Source organism: Pseudonaja textilis, chromosome 2 (assembly GCF_049901715.1).
Source record: "Pseudonaja textilis isolate UNSWEBS1 chromosome 2, rPseTex1.2, whole genome shotgun sequence".
Lineage (NCBI taxonomy): Eukaryota > Metazoa > Chordata > Lepidosauria > Squamata > Elapidae > Pseudonaja > Pseudonaja textilis.
The window spans coordinates 201,415,907-201,439,158 of NC_141991.1; the positions used below are offsets into that span (position 1 = coordinate 201,415,907).

General features: G+C 35.9%; 1 protein-coding gene across 14 annotated transcripts in view; it reads left to right on the top strand.

Moving 5' to 3' along the window:
* The window catches only part of SYK (spleen associated tyrosine kinase), a 43,027-nt gene extending 22,682 nt beyond the window's left edge, over positions 1-20,345 (top strand). For 6 of the 14 annotated variants that reach the window (XM_087926865.1, XM_026703940.2, XM_087926863.1 and 3 more), the window contains exons 5-14: positions 433-520; positions 2,808-2,848; positions 4,426-4,494; positions 7,177-7,261; positions 11,902-12,079; positions 14,675-14,884; positions 16,151-16,337; positions 16,575-16,715; positions 16,913-17,025; positions 17,584-20,345. In XM_087926865.1, coding sequence (XP_087782991.1) covers positions 433-520; positions 2,808-2,848; positions 4,426-4,494; positions 7,177-7,261; positions 11,902-12,079; positions 14,675-14,884; positions 16,151-16,337; positions 16,575-16,715; positions 16,913-17,025; positions 17,584-17,656 — 1,185 coding nt within the window. In that variant the 3' untranslated portion in view covers positions 17,657-20,345. The remainder of the gene's footprint in view (positions 1-432; positions 521-2,807; positions 2,849-4,425; positions 4,495-7,176; positions 7,262-11,901; positions 12,080-14,674; positions 14,885-16,150; positions 16,338-16,574; positions 16,716-16,912; positions 17,026-17,583) is intronic. The other 8 variants (XM_087926871.1, XM_087926872.1, XM_087926869.1 and 5 more) reach the window with 3 other exon arrangements.
* The last annotated feature ends 2,907 nt before the right edge of the window (positions 20,346-23,252 follow it).

The following is a 23,252-nucleotide window of genomic DNA, read 5'->3' on the forward strand; positions in this document are numbered from 1 at the left end:
GTGTTAAATCACACATTCTTTAGAAAAAAACAGTCTGATATCACACAGTTATCAAAACAAGCTTGGTGGAAATTGGACTTCCTGCTCCAAGAAGAAGCCAAGTAGCCCATTAAAAAGAGCGAACAATATAACATAATACAAAAGGTTTGAATAGTTATTCTATAAATGGCCCTTGTACTTGAAATTCTGCAATTTCTTTCATGATAGCTTTCTAAACTTAATAAAATTACTTATTAGAAGTTCTTACCTTCTTATGAAATTGCCAAGATATTTCCAGTCCTGCTTGTCCACCGAAACCTGATATTTATGTGCAATAGTAAGTAGAAATTATAATCCAAAATTTTAGTTGTGGGCTGGAACTAAGCATTTAATAGCTTGCATTTGTTTTGGTTTAATTGCTGCTACTGGTATTTTATTTTATCCAAATGACAGCTAGTGGAACATTATTCCTACAAAGCAGATGGACTTCTAAGAATAATCACAGAGCCAGTTAAAGATCCAGATTTTCACTTAAGAAATAGTAAGTGGCTTATATTTTTAAAATATGGAAGTCAAATCCATACACTGTGTACATTACTAATGCCTGATTGTGTCAAGAAGATGAAGCAAATTCCTAATAATGAAATTAAAAGTACGCTAACAGTGTCATTATTGGCATAATTAACTTAATTCTTTCTTAAATACAGTTTCTTAAAAAAGATAATAAGTATCTATTTCAGGGATGTCGAACTACTGCAGGATTTCATTGAGTGCCATATCAGGGCAGGGGCGGGCGGGCATGGCCAACTGTGTGGGTGTAGCTGACTGTGTGGGTATGGCCAGCTTGTCCCCATTCACTGCGTATGGCCAATTGGAGTGCATGGTTAACTGGGTGGGTGTGACCAGCTTGACACCGCTCACTGGGCATGGCGAGTTCGGCATGGCTGGGTCAGGACAGAACAAGTCATACCAGCTAACTTGATGTGGGGACAGTTTGGTGCCCCTCAAGCTCCTTGCCTCCCCAAATTGCTGGCAGCCAAGTGCATGCATGCACACACATATATCATTCCAGGTCTGGGGACTTTCATCTACATAGAAAGGAGAGGACCTTCTCCCTAAGCCCAGACATGATTGGCAGTTTGTAAGCTCAGATGTGGATAAAAGTCTCCAAGCTTAGAATGGTGTGTGTGTGTGTGTGTGTGTGTGTGTGTGTGTACGCACAGCATGCCAAAGGAGATGTTTTTCTCCCAATCCCAGATATTGTTGGCATTTCCCTGTCTGGTGCACCTTCCCAGCAAAGGAGGAGGTGGAGGACACCCCCACTGCTGTGTGTGGAAACATGAAGGAGAAAGTTTTCAAGAAGCAGTTTTCTCTGAGTCCAACTTCTGCCTTGACAGATCTCTGGAGAGCAAGAGGAGGTGGCAGGGTAGCAGTGCTCCCTGATCCTGCATGAGGGAGGCTGGCCCTTCTCAAAATCCCTGTTTCCAATTATGAGTGGCAAGGATGCTAGCTTGTAGGGACAGCCTTTCCCCATGCTGCTCCCCCACCATCCCCTCCTCCTCTGCAGAGATGTTTTAAGGCAGACATTGGTCTCAGAGGAAACTGCTTCCTGCAAAATTTCACTGTATCAGCATTATGGTTGCCATCAAAGGGCCAGTTGGATGTAAGACTATGGTATCATATGAGTTCATGTGTGTATTAATGTGGGCCAAACAGGATTAACATTTCAAATATGAACAAAGATTTCAATTAAATCTGCAAAAACAAATTTAAAACAAAGAACAAACATAAGTTTTTAATATGCAAAAACAAATTTAAAACAAAAAACAAACATAAGCTTTTTAGTTCTCTCTCTCATGCTGTTTTGTCTGAGCCGGATGCTTGGCATCTTTTGTTAGTTAAAAGTTCATCCATGTTTGGAGTTAGGTTCTGAGCTGTGGAAACTCTCAGGATAGAATGGAGGTGTGCATCAGTGAGAACACTTCTGTGTGTGCTTTTGTTCACCCTCATCATGGAGGGCCTTGAATGTGACACCCCTGATCTATTGCATCAATTAGAGAGACATAATTTTCTCTCAGTTTGGAGTGGTGAGATATGGTGGAGGGATATATAAGGGTGGAGGGACATCACGTTTATGTACCAATATGTGATCCATTCCATCTCCAAAATGAAATGGGATCAGATATGAATGACGTATTCTTGTAAATGAGGAGCATGCAATTATTTGGAAGAACTTTTTACCTAGTACATTGCACAATGAAATGTGACTCCCATAAATATTGATGTTAAAGTGACCTTTAGATAACTTGGCTGCTTTCAGATTGTAGATCCATGTCACTGAAACCGAACTTCCACTGGGAGTGCTGGTAAAACAAAGCTTCACTATCATACAAGACTATATTTTTCTTGATTTATAATAAGCTGTAGTTAGTTTACACATCAGGGAAACCTGATGTGATAAGATTTCTATCCACCTAGAGCCAATTTTAGGGAAAGTTACATTTTGCTCCCAATTTGATCTTTTGCTGATGATGAACTAGTAATGAGGCTCTTCTACTTTTCAGCCTGTTGAAAAACCTTCCAGTAAATTACAAAAGTACAAGATCCTCTTGAGCAGCAGACAAAAGTTTACACATAATCTTTTCTATTCCAGAAAAATCTGTTCCAGGATCAATTCACATGTGCTAATTTGTTTATTTCCATTTTTTTAATGGGAACTGAATTTGTCTTTGAATGGAGATAAAGTCTGTCTTTGCTTCTTGACGCTGATCTAAATAATAAGTCACAACTGATATTTTTAGAGTAATTGATATATCTTTTTACCTTAGATACATTACCCCCAAAAGTTTCTAAGCCTCGCAATTCTACGGTAAGAAAATGTACTGGTAAAAAACAGTAATATTTTAAATAATATAAAGTCAGGCAATATTTAAGTGTTTTGAATGGTTTATGTATGCATTCTTGCTGAATAGTGAATTAAAATAAGTTTCAAAAATAGGTTACAAATTATCTTTATGCATTTTCATAAACACGTTTTGCTGGGGGTTTTTATACATAAGATTAATTTGTTAAAAGGCAACTATAGAACCAGTAATTACTGAATATTCATATATGGGTATTTATCTGATACAAATAACATATTGGCTATCATTTTTCAAATTTTGAAACACCAATTCTGTTTTCAGAATAACTAATGAAGTAAGTAGTTTTAGATATATTTGTTTGCCTTGTAAGCAAGTGCATATAAGATTTGAATACATCAGAAGCAGTAGTATAAATTGGAGAACATGGAATAAAATAATGGGGACTATGGTTAAAATAAATACTGTATGTGACAAAGCTACAGAGATTCATATAACATATTTGAAGAAGTAGAGAAAATAATAACCACAATCCAGTAAGGCCTTTAGTCCCAAGCATTAAACATTATTGGAAATTCCTGTCCTGGTTTGTAAGACTGGATTTTTATCCTTCGTGCTAGAGCAAGCATGTATGTGAAAGTGATAGTTTTAAGCTTGTTTGTACTAGTTAAAATACTCTTATCTCTTCTTATCTTAGACATAATCTATTAATTGTGATAAGTCATTTGATAAATCTGATCATTGTACCTTATAAATTGGTGCTTTATAACATATAGCATGATACCAACCAATTATGCTTATCTGCAAACATGTTTAAACAAACCAGATCTTAAATTTGTGCATAGATGGCTATTTGTGATAGATTTGTGAAGCAGTTATCCAAGTATATATACCTGGAAGAGAATTAACATATATCATAAATTCCTCTAGGAAGAATTTCCAAAAAAGTTGGTTTCACAGAAGCCATATATATGTATATTTCCATAAATATATTAATTAGACCAAAATGATCAAACTTTTTCTTAATGGATTGCATGAGGATGGTGAATGTTATGAATAAATTAAATTCCATTTCCAATATTCTAATATACATAAAACAAATTATACTGTTGTGGAAAAGAAATAAAAACATGAAGTTTTACAACCAACAAAATTTCTTAATATCTCCCATATTATTGCTAAATATATAATTATAAGGCTGTATGTCCCAGTTATGACCTTTAAAACTAGCAACATAGCAAGCTGACTACAAAGCCAAAAATTCTAATTAAAAATTCAACCATTGTCATGAAATCCAGAATTATTTCTCCTCATAATAGACCATTGTAATCAATAAACCTGCAGATGAATAATTTAAGATCTAGTGGATCTTTTTAAAAATAAGTCAGAGTTTGCATTTAGCCAGTGTTTTGATGGAAGCAAATATCCACTTAACTTTAAAAACCACTGATTATAATGTATATCACAAAATATGCTATACTTAGAACAAACCTATTGTAAATGACTAAAAGAAATAGATATTGATTTTTTTTCATATTTTCTTCATACATTTATTTATTCTTTTGATATCCTTTATGGTTTCCAGACTTGGTCAACAGGTGGAATTATCACCAGAATCAAATCATACACTTTCCCAAAGCCAGGAAGCCAAAAGGTGCAATTAAACACAATTTTGTTAAGTCCTACTATACATTTAAAGATTACCTTCATTTTGCTGACTTACAAACCTTTTTGTAGTTTATTCTGCTTTTTGTTGCTAATCTCTTCTGAGCATCTAGCATCTTTCTTCAGCTTTTACTTCTTAATTTATATAATTAACCCATGCTATTTTATACTTGGGCTTGCATTTTATTTATTTGAAATACAACAATGATTTGTTATATAATAATTATGTTGGATAGAAAGAAAATAAATATTTTACAAGCAGCTCGAAATGTCAGGCAGCCTAAGTTTACTGGGCTCCCATTGCAATGCATTGTCCTACTCTGAGAAGTAATTTTAGCTTTCCTGGAGTGAGTGTGAGTGTAGAGCTTAATAGACCAACTCCCATCTCAACCCCTTAGAGATGCTAATAAGAAAACAAAGAGGAGATTAGATAAGAGCACTGTGATCTTGGCTAGGTTGCTTGGGTGGCAAGCAACAGGGAATACAAACAGTTGCAGAAAAGGGTATTGAATAAGTGCTCAATCCTAAACTAGCATTCAGATAGGCTGCATCCTCCAGATTCAGCAGGAGAAATGCAGTTTCCTTCAAAGCTACTTGTGACTGGACCCCTTATCTACATAAATCAAAACTTCACACTAATTTCTGCTACTTACCTCTCAAGCAATAATAACTGTGCTGGTGCTATTGGGTGTTTTGATTGCCATTTTGTAATCTCTTTCAAGGCCTTCCATCTTCCTAATCCAATGCAAATTCCCATATGTTATACAATAAACAAAATGGATCATGGATCTAATTGTGCTATGGAAACTCTTCTAAAAGCAACGTTTTAAAAAACTTTATTACAGGTAGAATATTAACAATATTGGTTAGTCTAAAACAAACATAATTATTGTTTTTATTCACAACCTATTATGAAAAGATGAGTCTTAGGCATTTTATATAAACGTTAGATATAAAGGAGAAGCCTGATTTATATAATAGACATTTACAAATGCTTGTTTCTTTTCCCATCAGATGGGTCATGCTCACCTCTCATAACTAAATAGGGAAAAGTTAATTAATTTTGCCTCTCTCCTTAATTGTGTTAAAGTCTCATACAAATGAGTTTTCATGTTTAAAAATAATTATCCAATCTTATCAATCAATTTAGTTTTGTCTTTAGCAATGGGGAACTGAGAGTGTTGAAACTGACAGAACTAAATTGATTAATAACATTGGAGAATTACTTTGTGCTTTGGAGAAGACAGGAACATTATGTGATCAGTCATCCTACCCATCTCTGTTTTTCTCTGTTTCATTCAGAGTAGGGCTCTTACATCTTTCTAGTAGATATAGATACTTACATAGTGTATATACTGTGAAATTCATAGGCATATATTAATTACCACTGATTCCCTTTGAAAGGTTCAGTACCAGTAACAATTATTTTCCTTCTCTATGGCATATATAACAAGTAAAACTACTGTATTTATAAGTGATTTAGTAGCAGCAGATTTTAAAAGTATTTGTAACTGATTTCCATTCTTTCCTTGAAAAGTGATGCCCAAATAGTACTCAGGATTCCAATGGCCATCATAGAGGCAGCTCTAAATATGTTAGTTTGTAAATATTTATGAAATAATACATTTTATTTATAAACAAACGTATCAGGTTGCTAGTTGTCTTTTTGAAAAAAGATACTTAAATTGTTTTGCTAGCAATGTTATTTCTTTGTAGCTTGGCTTTTTAAATCAAATTTATCTCTAAACCTTCCACTGATATCCCCATTGGGATATCAGGTTTTGTGAAACTTCTACAATTTAACTGGAAACATGTTAAAATTTATTTTTAAAACAATGACATATATTAGCAAAATGCTGTAATTGCTGTAATGTAAAGTTACAACTCGTATATTTCACTCTGTGTGTTATCTATGTAGACATTGTTTTGATTCAAATAGCTATTGGTCTGCAAAAATATGGAAAGGAAGGAAGGAAGGATGGATTGGTTGATTGATTTTATGGCCACCACAACTATCTATTGCATCATATTTATCATCGTATGTCTATATTTGTAGTTTTCTAGTGTTCCAAGCAAGCTTAATATGTTATTCAAATTTCCATTTTTATTCACTTGCATTAAAAAAGCATTGATCAATGATTGGGAAAAGCAATAAGAGTTATTTAGAGAGAAGTTCATCCAATTGGCCTAAGTAATCCATGTTAGTTGCAAATAAAACTAGAGCAGTAGATTACATTTATTTCCCAAATTACTACTTCAAAGTCCAGGCACCTTTGAAGAATGGTTTATAAAATGAAAAATAGCAGTGAAAATATAAAATATATTAGAAGAAAAACAGTGAGCAGTTCTTGTTTCAGTGGACATGAGATTCCAAAATAGGATCTATAGTTGTCTAATTGAAGTATAAAACTGTTATTTAATTCCTTCTTTAGAAAATTAGTTAAAATAATTGAAGAAATCTTTATGCTTTTGCATTGCTAAGTCTTACTTTACTGCCAAATATAAGCAGCAAATAACTTTTCAAAAATTTAGGTAAGATCTGCTCTCTTTCTTTAACTCCGCTTGCACACTGTTTTTGCTTAATGTTCATCATGTAATTTTTTTCTTAATGTTGTCCCTCTCTTTGACCCCAAATGATTGAAATTTTTTAAAAAATCTCTTTTTATCATAGTCCTCTTTGTCTGTTCGGGGCCAGAGAGATGATTCTGCACTACTCGCAATGTTTAACAATTATGCGCCCTCGTGGGCAAAACGAGGTACGTAATGATATTGTATCATTTCTGATAATGTCTAAAATACAGCAGTGAAGAAAGTTAACTATTCATAAGTTCGAAGTGCTTATTTATTTCACTACAAGCAAAATTGCTTGATCAGATCTCACATTGGCCTAAGACTTCTATGCACTGATTGAGATATATTGGTGCTTTGTAAAACTGTGGACCATATTTCTCCAATATTTCTCTAACCTGGTGCCCAGAAAAATGCTGGACTTCAGTTTATTTATTTATCCAGTTTATATGGCCATCCAGCTATCCAATAAATTCTGAGAAGTGGACCAGATAAAAGCAAAGAATTCCATTATAGTCCAAAAACATATAAAACTGTACTGAGGTCTAGCAAAGCTGTAAACTCACTAACTGCATATATCCATGACATAGCTCTAATGCTGACAACTGTGCTATCCTGCGCATGTGCACACACACACACACACACACACACACACACAAAACTGTGGTTTAGTGGATTTATTAATATCCCCCAGCAACTCTGTTCATCGAAACCCAGAACTGTCCTAATCACAAGCAGACCAATGCTAGTCCACAGAACAATGGCCAGTGAGTCCACAAGGCACTGGAAAGTTTCACAATCAAAATAAACCCACCAGGAAAAAATTAATCCACAATACAAGAGGGTTCATGAGGCAAGAAACGTCCAGAATTCATAAGGCACGATCCAGGTCAAGGTATGGTATCAATCCAAAGCAAAGCAAGAATCACAGTGACAAGAAAATGCACAACTAGGAAATGAACATGATGTTCCCAGCATCACTTCCATCTGTCTGCTGTGCTAAAATGCTAACATCTGGTGCAACCCATCAAGAAGGTCAAGCTTCCATCTCACGAGTAATCTGGCTGACCTCCGCTCCTGCCTTTTCTCTACCCTATGTGTTCTTGGATCAAGTGCATGTTTTCTCCACCTGAAGCCTCAAGGCTGTCCTCCTGCAGGTGTCCTTGAACTAAATCCCTCTCAGAGGGCTGCTTGGAGCCATTAACCAACTCATCTCTAGATATGCCTGGAACTGGTTCATCTTCTTCCGAACTGACATCTGGAGAGATATCTGGGGAAGCATCCAGGGAATCATCACAACAACCCAACCCCAGAGCCTTCAGAAAGAAACAGGTTTACATGGCCTTTTGAAAGGACAATAATTAGGGGCCATCATAGTCAGCACAGTTAGCTTATTGGTCTTCTGTTCTTACTTTTTGCCAACTGGTATAAAAGCTTCCTTACATTTTGTATCTAACTTTTCCCTTCCCAGTAGAGTCTAAAAAAAAAGCCTCTAGCCTCAATATATGACCCAAATAATTTTATATGTTTATAAATGTATTTGGGCAACATCAAAAAAATACACTTGCTCTTTAACTTGGAATTTGAGGAAGAGACGTTGTTTTGCCTATCTTTCTTTCCTTTCCAAATTATTTTGCAACACTGGTTGGAAACCACATCCACACTCTTGTAGTTGTCTTTAATTCATGTTCAACTCAGTGAATATCTTTTTCTCTCTCTCTTGAATTAAATAATTTGTATATGGAAATAAAGTCAGAGACATAGCAACAGAAAGACCGAGTAATTGGGATAATTTATAACACAAATGTGTTTTCAGAAAATTTATCCATGAAATCTTTGGCTTGTTTGTCTGAAAACAGATAAGTCCAGAGTTTGGTTTTTCTTGATGAAAATATATTTTCTTTCCTTCTAAGGATTAATGTTGCCTGATTTAATAAACTTTGAAACTGTATGTCGGGGTGTCAAACTCAAGGCCCATGGGTCAAATCCGGCCCATGAGGTGGTCGGATTCAGCCTCTGGGGCCATCCTGGAAACTGTAAGAGGCTGTCCCGCATCACTTTGGTCCAGCCCAGCCCAGCCCTGGAGACACACATGCACACAGGAGGCGGTGGGCTCATGCATGCATGCACAGGCCTGGTGCAACCCATTCCGGCAGGTACATGTGCACACAGGAAGTGCTGGGTGCATACACACACAGGCCTGTCCCACCCCATTCTGGCATGTGCACACGCACACAGGAGGCATTGGGCCAGCGTCACTTCAGCCCACTTCAGCCTCACTTCAGCCCAGCCACCTCATCCTGACATGCATGTGTGTGCGTGGTGGAAAGTGCATGCTCATACAGGCCCAGCTCATACCATCCCGGTGCATGCACAGGCGCACAGGAGACATCAGGCCAGTGTTGCCCTGAAAATATCAGAATCTGATCAGAAATGGAAGATAGCTTAACTGGAGAGGTTGTGTAGCTCTTGTGGATGCTAGACCAGCTTCGGAGTGATAGTGGATTGCTGGTTTTTTCCTCCATCCATCCAGGAGCTCTCTTGTATAAAATATATAATTTCAATTGTATCAAAGGGGGCGGCAATCACTTGCTTTCTCTCCATAGATGTTGTGATGTTGCTAAATCTGCTCAAACCATCTGGATTCACAGCATTCCACTGAGCCTCAGAACTGCTCGCCTCAAACAGCACATGGGACTTGGAGGTTTAAGTTTTTTCTTGAGGAAATAAATTTTGAACTTGGTAATCTGCCCTGTCAAACAGAGGTGTAATAGCTAAGTCAAGAAAAAGTGCTCAATAGATTTTTCGAGTTGCGAATGGAAATCTGTGAGTTCCTTGAAAGCAAAGGAAAAGACTCCACAATATTCATATTGATGAAAAGTGGCAGTGTGAATTAGCTTTTATGTGCGACATTACTGAGCATCTTACTACACTAAACCTTCAGCTTCAGGGATGGGACCGTGTGGTCATGGACATGTATGATGCAGTGAAAGCCTTTCAAATAAATCTGTGACTGTGGAAGACTCAGATGTGGCAAGGAAACTTGGGTCACTTTCCCTGTTGCCAAACACTCATCAGCCAAGTCACTACCACTGTGTTCTCAGATGCTCATTTTGTTGATAAACTGAGCACACTTCAAATTGTGTTTACACGTCGTTTTGTTGGTTTTGAAACACAGACATTCAATTTTGGACTGCTCAGCAATCCATATGCAGTTGATGTGGAGAAAGCACCTGTAAGCATGCAGATGGAGCGGATAGAACTCCAATGTAACAGCACACTTATGGCAAAATATGATTCTGTAGAGCCCGCACAAATCCCCAGGTTCATCCCTGAAATTATTCCTCAACTCCACCTACAAGCTGCTTGAGTGCTGTGCATGTTTGGGAGTATAATACTGGTGTGAGCAACTTTTCTTCATGATGAGGGGGAACAAAAGCACACACAGAAGAGTTCTCACTGATGCACACCTCCACTCTATTCTGAGCGTTACCATAACTCAGAATCTAACTACAAACATGGATGAACTTGTAGCCAATAAAAGATGCCAAACATCCAGCTCAGACAAAACAGCATGAGAGAGAGAGAGAACTAAAAAGTTTATGGTTTTTTTTTTGTTTTTGCAGATTTATTTGAAATCTTTGTTCATATTTGAAATGCTAATCCTGTTAGGCCCACATTAATCCATTCCTGAACTAATATGATACAATAGTCTTACATGGAAGTCTTACATGGCCTTTTGAGGGTAACCATCATGTTGATGCAGTGAAAGTTTTCAGGAAGCAGTTTCCTCTGAGTCCAATTTCTGCCTTAAAAGATCTCTGCAGAGGAGGAGGGGATGGTGGGGGAGCAGCATGGGGAAAGGCTGTCCCTACAAGCTAGCATCCTTGCCACTCATAATTGGAAACAGGGATTTTGAGAAGAGACAGCCTCCCTCGTGCAGGACCAGGGAGCACTACTCTTCTTGCTCTCCAGAGATCTGTCAAGGTAGAAGTTGGCCTCGGAGGAAACTGCTTCCTACAAACTTTTTCCTTCATGTTTCCATACGCAGCAGCAGCATCCTTCATCTCCTCTTTTGCTGGGAGGGTGCACCAGGCAGGGAAATGCCAACAATATCTGGGATTGGAAGAAGAACGTTTCCTTTGACGTTCTGTGCAAACTGTCCCCCCTCACACATACCATTCCTAGCTTGGAGACTTTATCCATATCTGAGCTTACAAACTGCCAATCATGCCTGCGCTTGGGGAGAATGCCTCTCCTTCCTATGTGGGTAAAAGTCAACAAACTTGGAATGCATATTTGTGTATGTGCACATGCACTTGGCTGCCAGCAGTTTTGGGAGGTGAGGAGCTTCTGGGGCACCAAATTGTCCCCACATCAAGTTAGCTGGTATGACTTGTTCCGTCCTGACCCAGCCATACTGAGTCAGCCATGCCGAGTAAGTGGAGTCAAGATGGCCATGCCCATCCAGCTGGCCACGCCCAGGGACACACTCAAGCTAGCTACACCCACTCAGTCAGCCACGCCTGCCCAGCCCCCCAAACTCAGCAAAAGCTCTAATGCAGCTCTCAATGAAATTGAGTTTGACAGCCCTGATATATGCAATTCATTAAGATGTACAAAAACAAATGAGAACCATATGCATAAAACAGCATAGTAATAAAAGCATTAGAGTTCAATACCGAAGTTCAAACTAAAATGTAATTATGATTGTTTGAAAAGATGTGACTTATTTTGAGCTAATATTTCAAATATTTTCAATGTAATCAATAAGAACAGACTATAAACAGTGTTGTAAATAAAATAAGTGCTGCTGTTTATTTAACAGATGAACAAAGGGAGCCTTTGCCTATGGATACAGAAGTTTATGAAAGTCCATATGCAGATCCAGAAGAAGTAAAAGCTAAAAATGTCACCCTTGACCGAAACTTACTGATTTTGGAAGATAAAGAACTTGGTTCTGGTAATTTTGGTACAGTAAAAAAAGGCACTTATGAAATGAAAAAGTAGGTTATTGTTCCCCAATTTTATGTTTTTAGTATCCTCTTCTTCATTAGATTTTGATACTGTTATTACAGTAGTTATTAGGAAAAAATGTATGAGACCCTTTATCTAACATAGAATTAAAAATTAGCTATGTTTAAATGAATATTGTTCATTTGTGATAGCCTTCCAAAACACTTGATAATTTAAAGTGAATGTAGAGTTGTTGCCATAAAACAATAGTACGTTGCTTTAACTACATTAACTCTCAAGTCACAGATATTTGCATTGGATTCCAGCTGTATAACAAAAATCTAGCATGTTACTTTTAAACCCAAGGCCCTGGCAGTTTTATTATCTCCTAGCTCAGGCAGAAGTCCCCTGAAGTTTAATAATGACGTATTGAATTTCAGCCTGAATCTTCCTTATGAATATAGCTATAATTATATCTTTAAAATTCAGTTTTGTGTACATTTACATAGAAATGACATTTAATTAATCTAGAAAGAGTAGTTTGTAGCAAAGGTGGGCTGCTACCGGTTTGCCCCGGTTCAGGCGAACCAGTAGCTAATTTTATCATTTTTAATGACTGGTTCGGTGAACGGGCAATTCCCAGCCTTGGCTGGCTCCACCCACTCCACCTGCCCCTCCCAGGAGTCTCCACATGGCGTGTTTTGGATGCCAGATAAGTGCAGGGCCCACATGGAGGCTCAGGGAGAACAAAAAACGGCCTCTTGGAAGCTCTGGAAGACTGAAAACTGGTCCATTTCCAGCCTTCAGGGGCCTCCAGATCCTGGGGAAGCCATTTTTGCCCTCCCGAAAACTCGAGGAAAACCTCTGGAGCCCAGGGAGGGTGAAAACGGCTCCCCCAGAATGGTGCAAGAGGCTGACTAGGCTATGCCCACCATGCCAATGCCCATCCAGCAACCGGGCAGAGAATCAGTTGCTAAAATGTTTGAAGCCCACCCCCATATTGCAGTCTAGCATAACAGTATTTTTTTTTTTGAAATTATTTGTTATAATTTGTTCACATGAAAATTGGCATTTTGGTTTTTATCTGGTGCCTTGGCAGTAAACTATATAATTAACATTTTTTTCTATATATCTTTGCTGTTTCTGTTGGGGAAAATTATTTATGTGTGCAATTTATATTTTATTTTATTATTTATGATTATTTATTTTTGGTAACAAAACAATCGAATTTGAAAAAAAAAGAACAAACTAAGAAAGAAAAAAAAATCTAGTGTTTTATACTTATCAGTGGTCACTGATTTACCAATAATTCACTACTATAGCAGAATCTGTGCTATATTGTTCCATCCTTTGATTGGTAGAAAATAATGTTTTGCATTTTTCAAAAGAGATTGGTCACACATTTCTGACAACCAATCCTTGAAAGTTTCCAATTTCTTAACAATTGTTTTGCAACCCATCACCATCCCTATGCTCAATACAACCACAATTCTTGATAAACAGCCAAATTCCAGAGTTTCAACATTATATTAACATATTTTAACATTTAAAGATGTTCTCCTAAATCTATTATTTTAACATTTAAAGATGTTCTCCTAAATCTATTAGTATACAATAATTCACTACCCCGCCCCCCAAAAGATATGAAATGATTACATTACCATATGAGTCAATATAGGTCAACTACTATATCATATGGGTCAAAAATAGTATTGGACCAAGATTTTTATTAGCCACCTCTTGGTAAAATGAAAATATCATCAAATATGATTTCTTATTGGCTAAATTTGGCAATTATTATCTATTTGTGCTATTTTCGATGGCAAATTCTTGAAACAACATGTTGGTAGGAAAGATTTCTCGGAGAAATGGTGAGAAATCTATTAGCCATTTTAGGATGGCTTTAAATTGTGATAGGGACTCAAGAATATAACTCTTTGGGAAAATTCTATTCGGTAAATTATTTAATTGGAAAGCTAAGATACAAGCTGGGTTGTGATTTTAAATCAGCTATGATATAATGACTAGTTTAAGGATTTTCTCCAACTTCAAATTGAATTTTGGCTTCCCAGTTTGTAATAGTGGAAGTGTCTTCAGCTTAAGTATGTGTTAAGGCATTGATGTCAAACTTGTGGCCTGTGGGCCGGATTCATCATGTGCTGGCCACCCTTACCCCCATTTTAGTTAATGGGGGAAAAGTCTCAATACATCACATGATGACTTGATGCCACAAGTTTGACACCCCTGTTTTAAGGGATCAATATAGACCAGATGCTTTGGTTGCCTCAAAGGCACCTGAGCTGCTTTCTTGTTTGATGGAATCCATTACACTATAACATACTGTATCTCTATCTCAAGAAAAATTTGAAAGTGGACTCTTCTGTGATATTTCAAACATGGACTAAAGAATTGGAACTTCTGATAAAGCCAGGGTAATGGCTTCATGATCTTAAATTTTTTAAATATTATCTACAGAATTGAAATGAAGGCTGGTTCTGTTTGAAAGATTTCAGCAGAGCAATGCAAGCAAACTACTACTGGCCAGCAAAATTTATTTTAGGACAGAAATAGGCCACCTCATTTCCAGCCATCTAACTTCTTCAAAGCTTCTCTGAAACTTAATATAATTATATTTCCTGTTACAGAGGAAAGAAAACTGTGGCTGTGAAAATTCTCAAAAATGAAAGTAATGATCCAGCAATAAAAGATGAGCTCCTAAGAGAAGCAAACGTAATGCAACAACTTGATAACCCATATATTGTCCGAATGATTGGCATATGTGAAGCTGAATCTTGGATGCTGGTAATGGAAATGGCTGAGCTTGGCCCCTTGAATAAATATCTGCTAAAACATGGGTGAGTTGACAGTAAGTTGACAAGTTTTGACCAATAATGGATGGAATCTAAACTGATAATTAAAATGTCCACTGCTCATTAGAAAATGCAGGTAATATGAAAATAACCGCTTTTGTTATATCCAACGAATTGCTGAAATTGGTGTTTCTTTGAATACTTCAACAGCAAATATTTTCATAACAGTGACATTTTCAAAATTAACATTTTCTTTTTCAATTTACTTTGAAGGCATATATGCAGCTTTGTGATATACCACTTATTTTCACTACAAGTGAACTTACTGAATACAAATATCCATGACTATGCCTTATTCATATAAAGAATGATATACTTTGACTTGCCATCCCTGCTTACTTGAATGCATGGCTAAGATTTTGCTGGATTTAGTATTCCATAGGTACATTTACAGAGCATGGAAGTCATTGCAATATAGAAAAGTCACAAATATAAATGATTGAGTCTGTTTAGGCCAGAGGTGGGGAATGACAGGCCATTTATGACTTGTGGACTTTCAATTCCCAGAATTCCTGAGCCAGCCAGTTGAAGTCCACAAGTCATAAATGGCCATAGTTCCCACTCCTGATCTAGACCATCATCATGCTTCTTAATTATCTCATATTCATTGTACATTGATCCACTATATATATTCTACACAAGCAGTGTAGTTCTGCGAGTTGAAGTCCACAAGTCACAAAAGGGCCTTCATTCCCCACCTTTGGTTTAGGCAAACCTTTGATTTCTGCAAGGTCTACTTTCCAGAAAATTTCTATTTAGTGGTTGGCATTTGCTTGTAAATCAACCTAAGTCAAGCTTTTCAGGGCACATTCCAAACATTTGTTAGGATCAGGACAAAGAAATAAGCAAAGAGCAGAACATATTAATTTTATTTTAATTGAAATGTAGTTTAAAAGATTAATTCAACTAGTACATTTATTTTCAGTGTACTTAACAATAATAATCACCAGTCAAATTATAATTATGTCACATTAAAATCTACAATCCATTGACAATTTCTGAAGGTTTCTGAGATTGCATAAGACTGGGAATAAAGTACTCCACCTCTGTTCTAGACTATTTGGATGCCACATAGTTATAATAAAAAAATTAACAATAACGTATGAAAAAAATGAATACATAAGGACTGTGTTCTCTAAGCAATAAAGTTGGACTATTTATTCAATGTATCATTAGTATCTACTGGGTGGGAGTGAGGAATGAAGAATGTAAAAAGAAATTAGTTTCTAAAAGTCTGCTTTGATTTTGCAGAGATGTCACAGAAAAGAACCTAATAGAGCTGGTGCATCAAGTTTCCATGGGAATGAAATATTTGGAAGAAAATAATTTTGTACATAGAGATTTAGCTGCAAGAAATGTGCTTCTGGTTACACAACATTATGCCAAAATCAGTGACTTTGGACTTTCAAAGGCGCTTGGGTCTAATGATTATTACAAGGTAATTTTTCCATCCTTTAACATGCTTTAAGATTTTTATCACCAAATGTAAATGTGAATTGTGTCACTATAATTCAGCTTTTGCTCAACCTTATACCTTGCACAGATTTGCAACAAATTATGGTTCATTGGACAATTACAATGGAACATGTTTTCTGATTCTTTTATGGATTGTGGTTCATAGATATAATGCACCAATATTTTTTATTGTTTTCTTTAATTTTGGGTGTCATTACAGGCAGAACAACATGGCAAATGGCCAGTTAAATGGTATGCTCCAGAATGCATGAACTTCTTTAAATTTTCTAGCAAGAGTGATGTTTGGAGTTTTGGTGTGTTAATGTGGGAGACATTTTCCTATGGGCAGAAGCCATATAAGGTAAATAAACTTTATGTGCCATTATTAAACTTTCCTTTTTAATTCCAAATTATAGATTTAAAAATAAACCAAGATAGAGATGCTATTCAAATGTCCATTACGACACACCTTTGTGAGAAAAATATTTCAGAAATTGTGATATTCTTATTTCAGTTGAAGCCAGCATTGTCTCAGTTTTCTGTGTCACTCGGTTGTAGGGTATGAAAGGAATTGACGTTGCTCAGATGATTGAAAGAGGAGAACGAATGGAATGTCCAGTGGGTTGTTCATCTGATATCTATACATTAATGAAATTGTGTTGGACATATAAGTAAGTATTCTCATATTGATAGTTTCTTTAACCTTATCAGGCTCATCATAGTTAAATGTTCCATCAAAACCAACATATACGGGCACTCTTTGCCATCTCAGTTTGGAATTCTTTAGCAAAGTGATACATCTCATTTTTCATGCATCCCAACATAAATACCTTGATTTGATCTCTTGGTTGTGACTGCCATCCTGACTTTTTGATCCATTCTCTGTTTCAACCTGCACCCTGCAGATATCCTTTTGGAACTATCTGATAGTATTGATAGGTAAGAAGATGAAAGAAACAGACAGATCATGACTTTGCTTAGATTTGTAATCTTTTCCAGTGTTTCCAAAATATCATTTCACAATGCAGTATTTTGTTGACTGCTGCTTGATAAGTCCTAAGAAGCCACTATTAATCTGATAAGCACAGCAGTTAACACAATAAGCTGTTCTGAAGAAAGAAAAAGTGCTGGTAAATGTTGTTAAAGAGATAATATATTTACTGGAAATTGCCAGAGAAATAATAAAAGATTCTATTTGGCTACAAAAATATTTTCCATTTTTCTTCCAGTGTTGATGATCGGCCATCATTTTTTACTGTTGAATTAAAGCTACGCAACTACTACTATGACATTGCTCAATAAGTATACTGTGGAATTGCAACAAAGACGGTCCAAGAGGCTGATACAAAGTTGACTTTTCAAATAAGTTGCAGAAGTATCAAAATGTACTCCAGAAGAAACATCCTGAAAAGACCTTGCTACTTTAAAAACTTGCTAGTAGCTACAATAATATTTTAAAGTGAGCTTATTAGTTATGCTTGCTTAGTCTATTTTAAAAATGGGTTTTGTTAGGTTGCTTTCTGTCTTGCTTTTTTCAAATGAGCCATCTTTTATGATATCAAAAGAACATTTGTATTTTCATCATTATTGCTGTTAAAAGAATTGGATACTTTCACTTTTGAAAGCTCAAAGCAAAGACTGCTTTTAAACTAGAAATGAGCCAATAAGAAATAAACAGATCATAGTTTTTAAAACATATGGCATAAAAAACCTATATCCCTACTTCTCTCTTGGTATTTATTATTTGGAAAAATATAAATGTCTATAAACAAAATTGGTAAATTGTTTCATATAGTAACGATAGAAACCTATTATTATTTTCATCTTTAAATTAAATAATAAAAGTAAAAAATAAGAAGTATAGATGAACTAACAACACTTAACCTACACTGATAGGCTGTAGGAGCCCCATTTATTTAGGTCTACTCTATATAAAAACCTTAATTGTTTAGTTAGGTATCATTGAGTCAGGCTTATTTCTTGGGGTACTGCTCAGTATTTCAATTTATTTCCAACAATAACCCATAACTCTTCCTAAGACAATCATGCAAATTTTTCTTTAATCCTCTCCTACTACCTTAACCTTTATCCACCCTTTCTTCTATTTCTCCATCTTGACAAACAACATTTGTATGTTTTATTCTATGATCAACTCACATTACATGTTCAAAGTGTGTGAATTTCACCTTACTGTAGTAATTGTTGCCTCAACAGACAGTCAGCCTTTATTCAGCTCAGGACTGAATAATCATTTTTGCCTAGTATTCTTACTGTCTTTAGATCCATCATCTGAACTTGATTCTCATTCTTTCTCAGTATCGATATACAGTGTATTATTATTAGAAATACCATTGCTTCAACTATTTTGATCATTGTTGTCATCAGATAGTCTCTTGTAAAATATCCTTCAACGAGTGTGTTTATCCAATTGCATCTAACAATAATACAAACATATTCTAGCAACTCCTTTATACTATGTGTTTCCATAATGTCTTCAACTTGCTCCCAGCCTACTCCCAGGCTCAAGTTGTTCTCATCCATTATCAAAGCAATGCTTTCTCTTTTACAGGGAGAGGAACCCCCTAGTTATCCAAAGTGTGTAAAATCTTAGGTGCTTCATTCTGCCAGCAACACAGCCAGGTGACTTCTACAGGGTAGGATCAGCTTCAAGTTACACATTTCCCTTCAGTACCTAGTGATCTGTCACCATTCTCTTTTCTTAGCCTTTGGCAGAAAGCACTGGACATAGTTGCTCCAGTTCCAGCAATTTCATCAAGAATTTAACAAATTATGTGGGTTCTCCAGATCCAGGAATGGGATTGGTGATGGGACAACACATTTTATGCCAATGCCGATTTCTGCTGACTCAAACATAGATAGTCACTTGAATTAGGCAGTAGGGAAGGGCCATCTTTGACACAGCATTTATCCCTAAGATGAATATCTTCTTTACTCATTATTTTTAGTTTGTGAGCCCAAAAGCTGAAATAAATAACCATCTACCATCTTCATGATCAACTGTAACCTCATGATATTTGCTTGTGATCATGAGGTGATGTTATTATGAGGTGGCTATAAATCCTTCCATGGCTGCTGACCAAGATGCTTTGATAACAAACATCTGCAAGTAACCAAATTTTTCTCAGCTCAGGCATGGAGAAACTATTACTCAACTGATTCATATAACAAGAGTTTCTAATACTGCATCTACTCTCCAATAGTAGTAGTATTTGTGCTTTTTGTATTTTCTGTAATATATGGCTATCAGAAAAAGAACTTGAATGTTCATGCCTTAGCATCTGAATTTAAGTTTCTTGAAATGTTTCTACTAAACAGCCATCTTGCCTTATTGTCAGAACAATAGCAAGTATTCAGACAGTAGGGTATATCCAACTATGCATGCTTTTCCTGTTAGTTTAACATCTGCCAGTGAAATATATTCTTCTACCAGTGTTCTATCCAAGGATGCTGTAGAAGATTGCAGTCACTTGTGGGTATTACAAGATGAATAAAGGCAAATTCTTTTGCATGTGCTTACAGACTAAGTGTAATTTTAGATGCCCCTTATTATATTTATTTAGAGAGCCAGTTTAATGTAAGAGAGCCATGCTAGAAAACAGGAGACAATGTGCATGAAGCCAGATGGCTTACCTTGGGCCAATCACTCTCAACCTTAGGAAGGATGGAAGAGCAAACTACTTCTGAAAAAACCTTGCCAAGGAAACTGCAAGGACTTTTCCAGGTAGTGAGAATCAGACAGGATTGAATGGAAGAAAAAAAAATACATACCTTAGTCTGTAACTATTTTACATTTCTGTAATCCTGCATTTTTTCCTTACCACAGAAAGTCTACTAAAAATGGAGAATTGGACTAACACCACAAAACATTTGATTGAGAATATTAGCAGCTTTTTTTTGAAAAATTATTGGCTGAGAATTAAATGATTTCTGTAATGCTTATGATGAATTATTCCCTAAACAATTCCTGATCAATTGTATTTTCTGTATGTTTTTTTAAATGTTATTAGTTTTTAATTTTAATTTCATCCCTGAAGACATCTGTAAATGTAGCCATATATCCTATCATGAAGAGTTAAGAACTAATATAAACTACATTATGTAATAGAAATGTATATTATTTTAAATAACCGGACATAAAACATTTTCACTTTAATTTATTTTTAAATCTCTTTAGGCATATAGAAAAACATTCTGTAATAATAGCATAGATAATACTTAATTATCATTTGTTAATTTTATATACATTCACAAGGTCTTATTTTATCTGTTTCTATGGCAAATATATTTGTAATGAGGCAGATTAATTCAAACCCACCTGCATATAACAAATATTGTCATAGTAATAAGACAAATGTATCTATTTAAAAATCCTGATTCATTTCCTGAATGAGAAATAGTACATGTAGCTTAAAGATTTCCCATCTCTGATTAGATCTCCAGTATCACTATCTGACAACAACAGATTGTCACAACAGTCAACTATAGACTTTTTAAAATCTGATGTACCTATCAAAAATGAAGGAGAGGCCTTTGAATATCTTTCCTGCCTATTTTAAACACCTTAAAAGATTGTTTCTCTTGTTTGTAATAAACCATTGGAAATAAATGTATGGCTGACAAGGGTGACTGAAACCCTGAAAAGACAATTTACTGACTACATAGTTTATACAAAACGAAACTCATTTTCATTTAAGCCAGAAACCTATAAACCTTGAATTCCATGGAGCTTCCAAGCATACAAGGGTTGCTTTCTAATTGTCTCTTTAGACCTCTTTGTGGACTGAAAGAAAAATGAGATTCCATTTCTAGAAATGGTTCAATAGGGAAACAATACAACTCTCTTTATTTTGATTTTATTGCCAGAGTGGGGGAAAAAAACATAGCAAATAAACATTCAAAATCTCATCTCTAACTACTTACTGGAATGCTTTCTGAGAGGCTTTAAAGTGTAAATGTGTACAAAAGAGAGAGCTGCTATAATCTTTTCCTCATCTCTCTTGAATGTAAAGAATTATTTCTTTTGACACTTAAAACTTTTGTATAAAGAATGTCTGTGAAATGTGAGAAAATAAAAAACAGGATACTTCAAAATGCAATTTAATACATTCAGATATTTAAACCTTGATATTCCCAAGCATGCCATTGTATGCATTTTTAAAATATGTATTTTTAAAATATGTTCTGTTTTTATCATCTCCAAATGAATAGAATATGTTTTTGTCATTTTATTTCCACCATCTGCAGTTCTGAAAATTAAATTTGTGTTTGCCTAGTTTTTTTTCCTAAATAGCTGCCTTCCTCTATCTACAATTTCAGTTACTGTTTGAAGTGCATTGTATATTAAAAGATATTTTACAGATGGCGATGTACCGCTTTTACAAACGTTCAACATTTGTATGGTGGTTACAACTCAACCTTAGTAGCTTGTGCTTGTTACTCTCTAGGCTAGCATGGCCAAGCACTATTTCAGTGTTATAAATATTGATTGGCAGGGATCTCCAAAGATTTCAAGAGGTGTTTGTTTTTTTATACCAATCTTACTGCAGATTTCAGGGAAATTGGGGGATTTCTACAACCAAGAGATATACTAAGGTATACTTGAATTAAAGGGTCCTTGGTGCTCTTTTTTTCTTGCAGAAGTTTAATTACCCTAACTAGATAACATCATCAGTGCTAGTAAGGAGTACTGTTTTCTGTCAGTTTATATACTGGTGTCGTGCCTGTCTGTCCAGACATCAACAACATCTATAGACTATGGAAAAGAGACAATCATCCAGCCCAAAAGAGAAAAAGACTCCAGCACCTCTCCACCAGTAATCAGCACTCAGATCAGCATAGATTAACTCCAAGATTAACTTCATATCAACAATCAAGTAAAGAATACCTTAATCAAGAAACTACCAAAGAGGCATCAGTAAACGGTATAACCAAAGAATCTCTATGACTGCCCCACCAACACAGACAGACAATGCAGACAGAATCTAAACTGACAGCAAACAGTACTCCTTACTACCAGTAGCGCTGATGATGTTACCTAGTCAGGGTAATGAAACGTCTGCAAGAAAACAAGCAATCTCAGAGAGCACAAACTTCATTTCAATCCTGAGCTACAAATATTCTCCTTTATAGGTACATTTCAATCTCAATACCAATGACTGACAACAGTGTTTCAAGATTCTGATGAAATATTTGTCTCTCTTGTAGCTCATGCAGTTCTCTCAAATAGCTCATTGGGTGATCTGCAGACCCCGTCCCTTTCAACTCGCTTATTTTTGGAAGGAATAAGAAAACTTCAGCCATGCATGCCTCTTAACCTTCAGGAGAAAACCTTGCATATACTATACAGCCAATGTAATGTTTACCATGTCCTTCTCATACCAGCCAAAGAAAGTAAGGCTTGCCTTTGACCAGCAGATGTCAGTATTTGAACAGATTTTGCTCATATTTGGGGTTCTAGTTTTCATTTTAGTGAGTAGCATGCAGTCCCTTCAACAGCATCATTATTCTGAAATCATGAAAAGTAAATTTTATGCCTGTAGTGCATAGGAAAAGTATGCACGTCTCAGTGAAAAGTATATCCTGCCTAAACTGAAATATTTTTAAATTTAGCCTGGCTCAGTTTTTGATAGGCAGATGACCTTTATTGCCTTTTTTTCTTACTGTGAGCACACTGGCATATATTAAAAATACATTTCTGTTGCCTATACACATGCTATATATGTACATACATACACATGCATAAATATATAAATTACTGTCCACCCTGAATGCATATTGTAAAGAGGAAGCTTGAGAGTTCACAAGGTTGATACTGTATGGAACAAAACAACATAAAATCTTGGATGTTCTGCTTCAGATATCATGAAGCCTCCTTCCA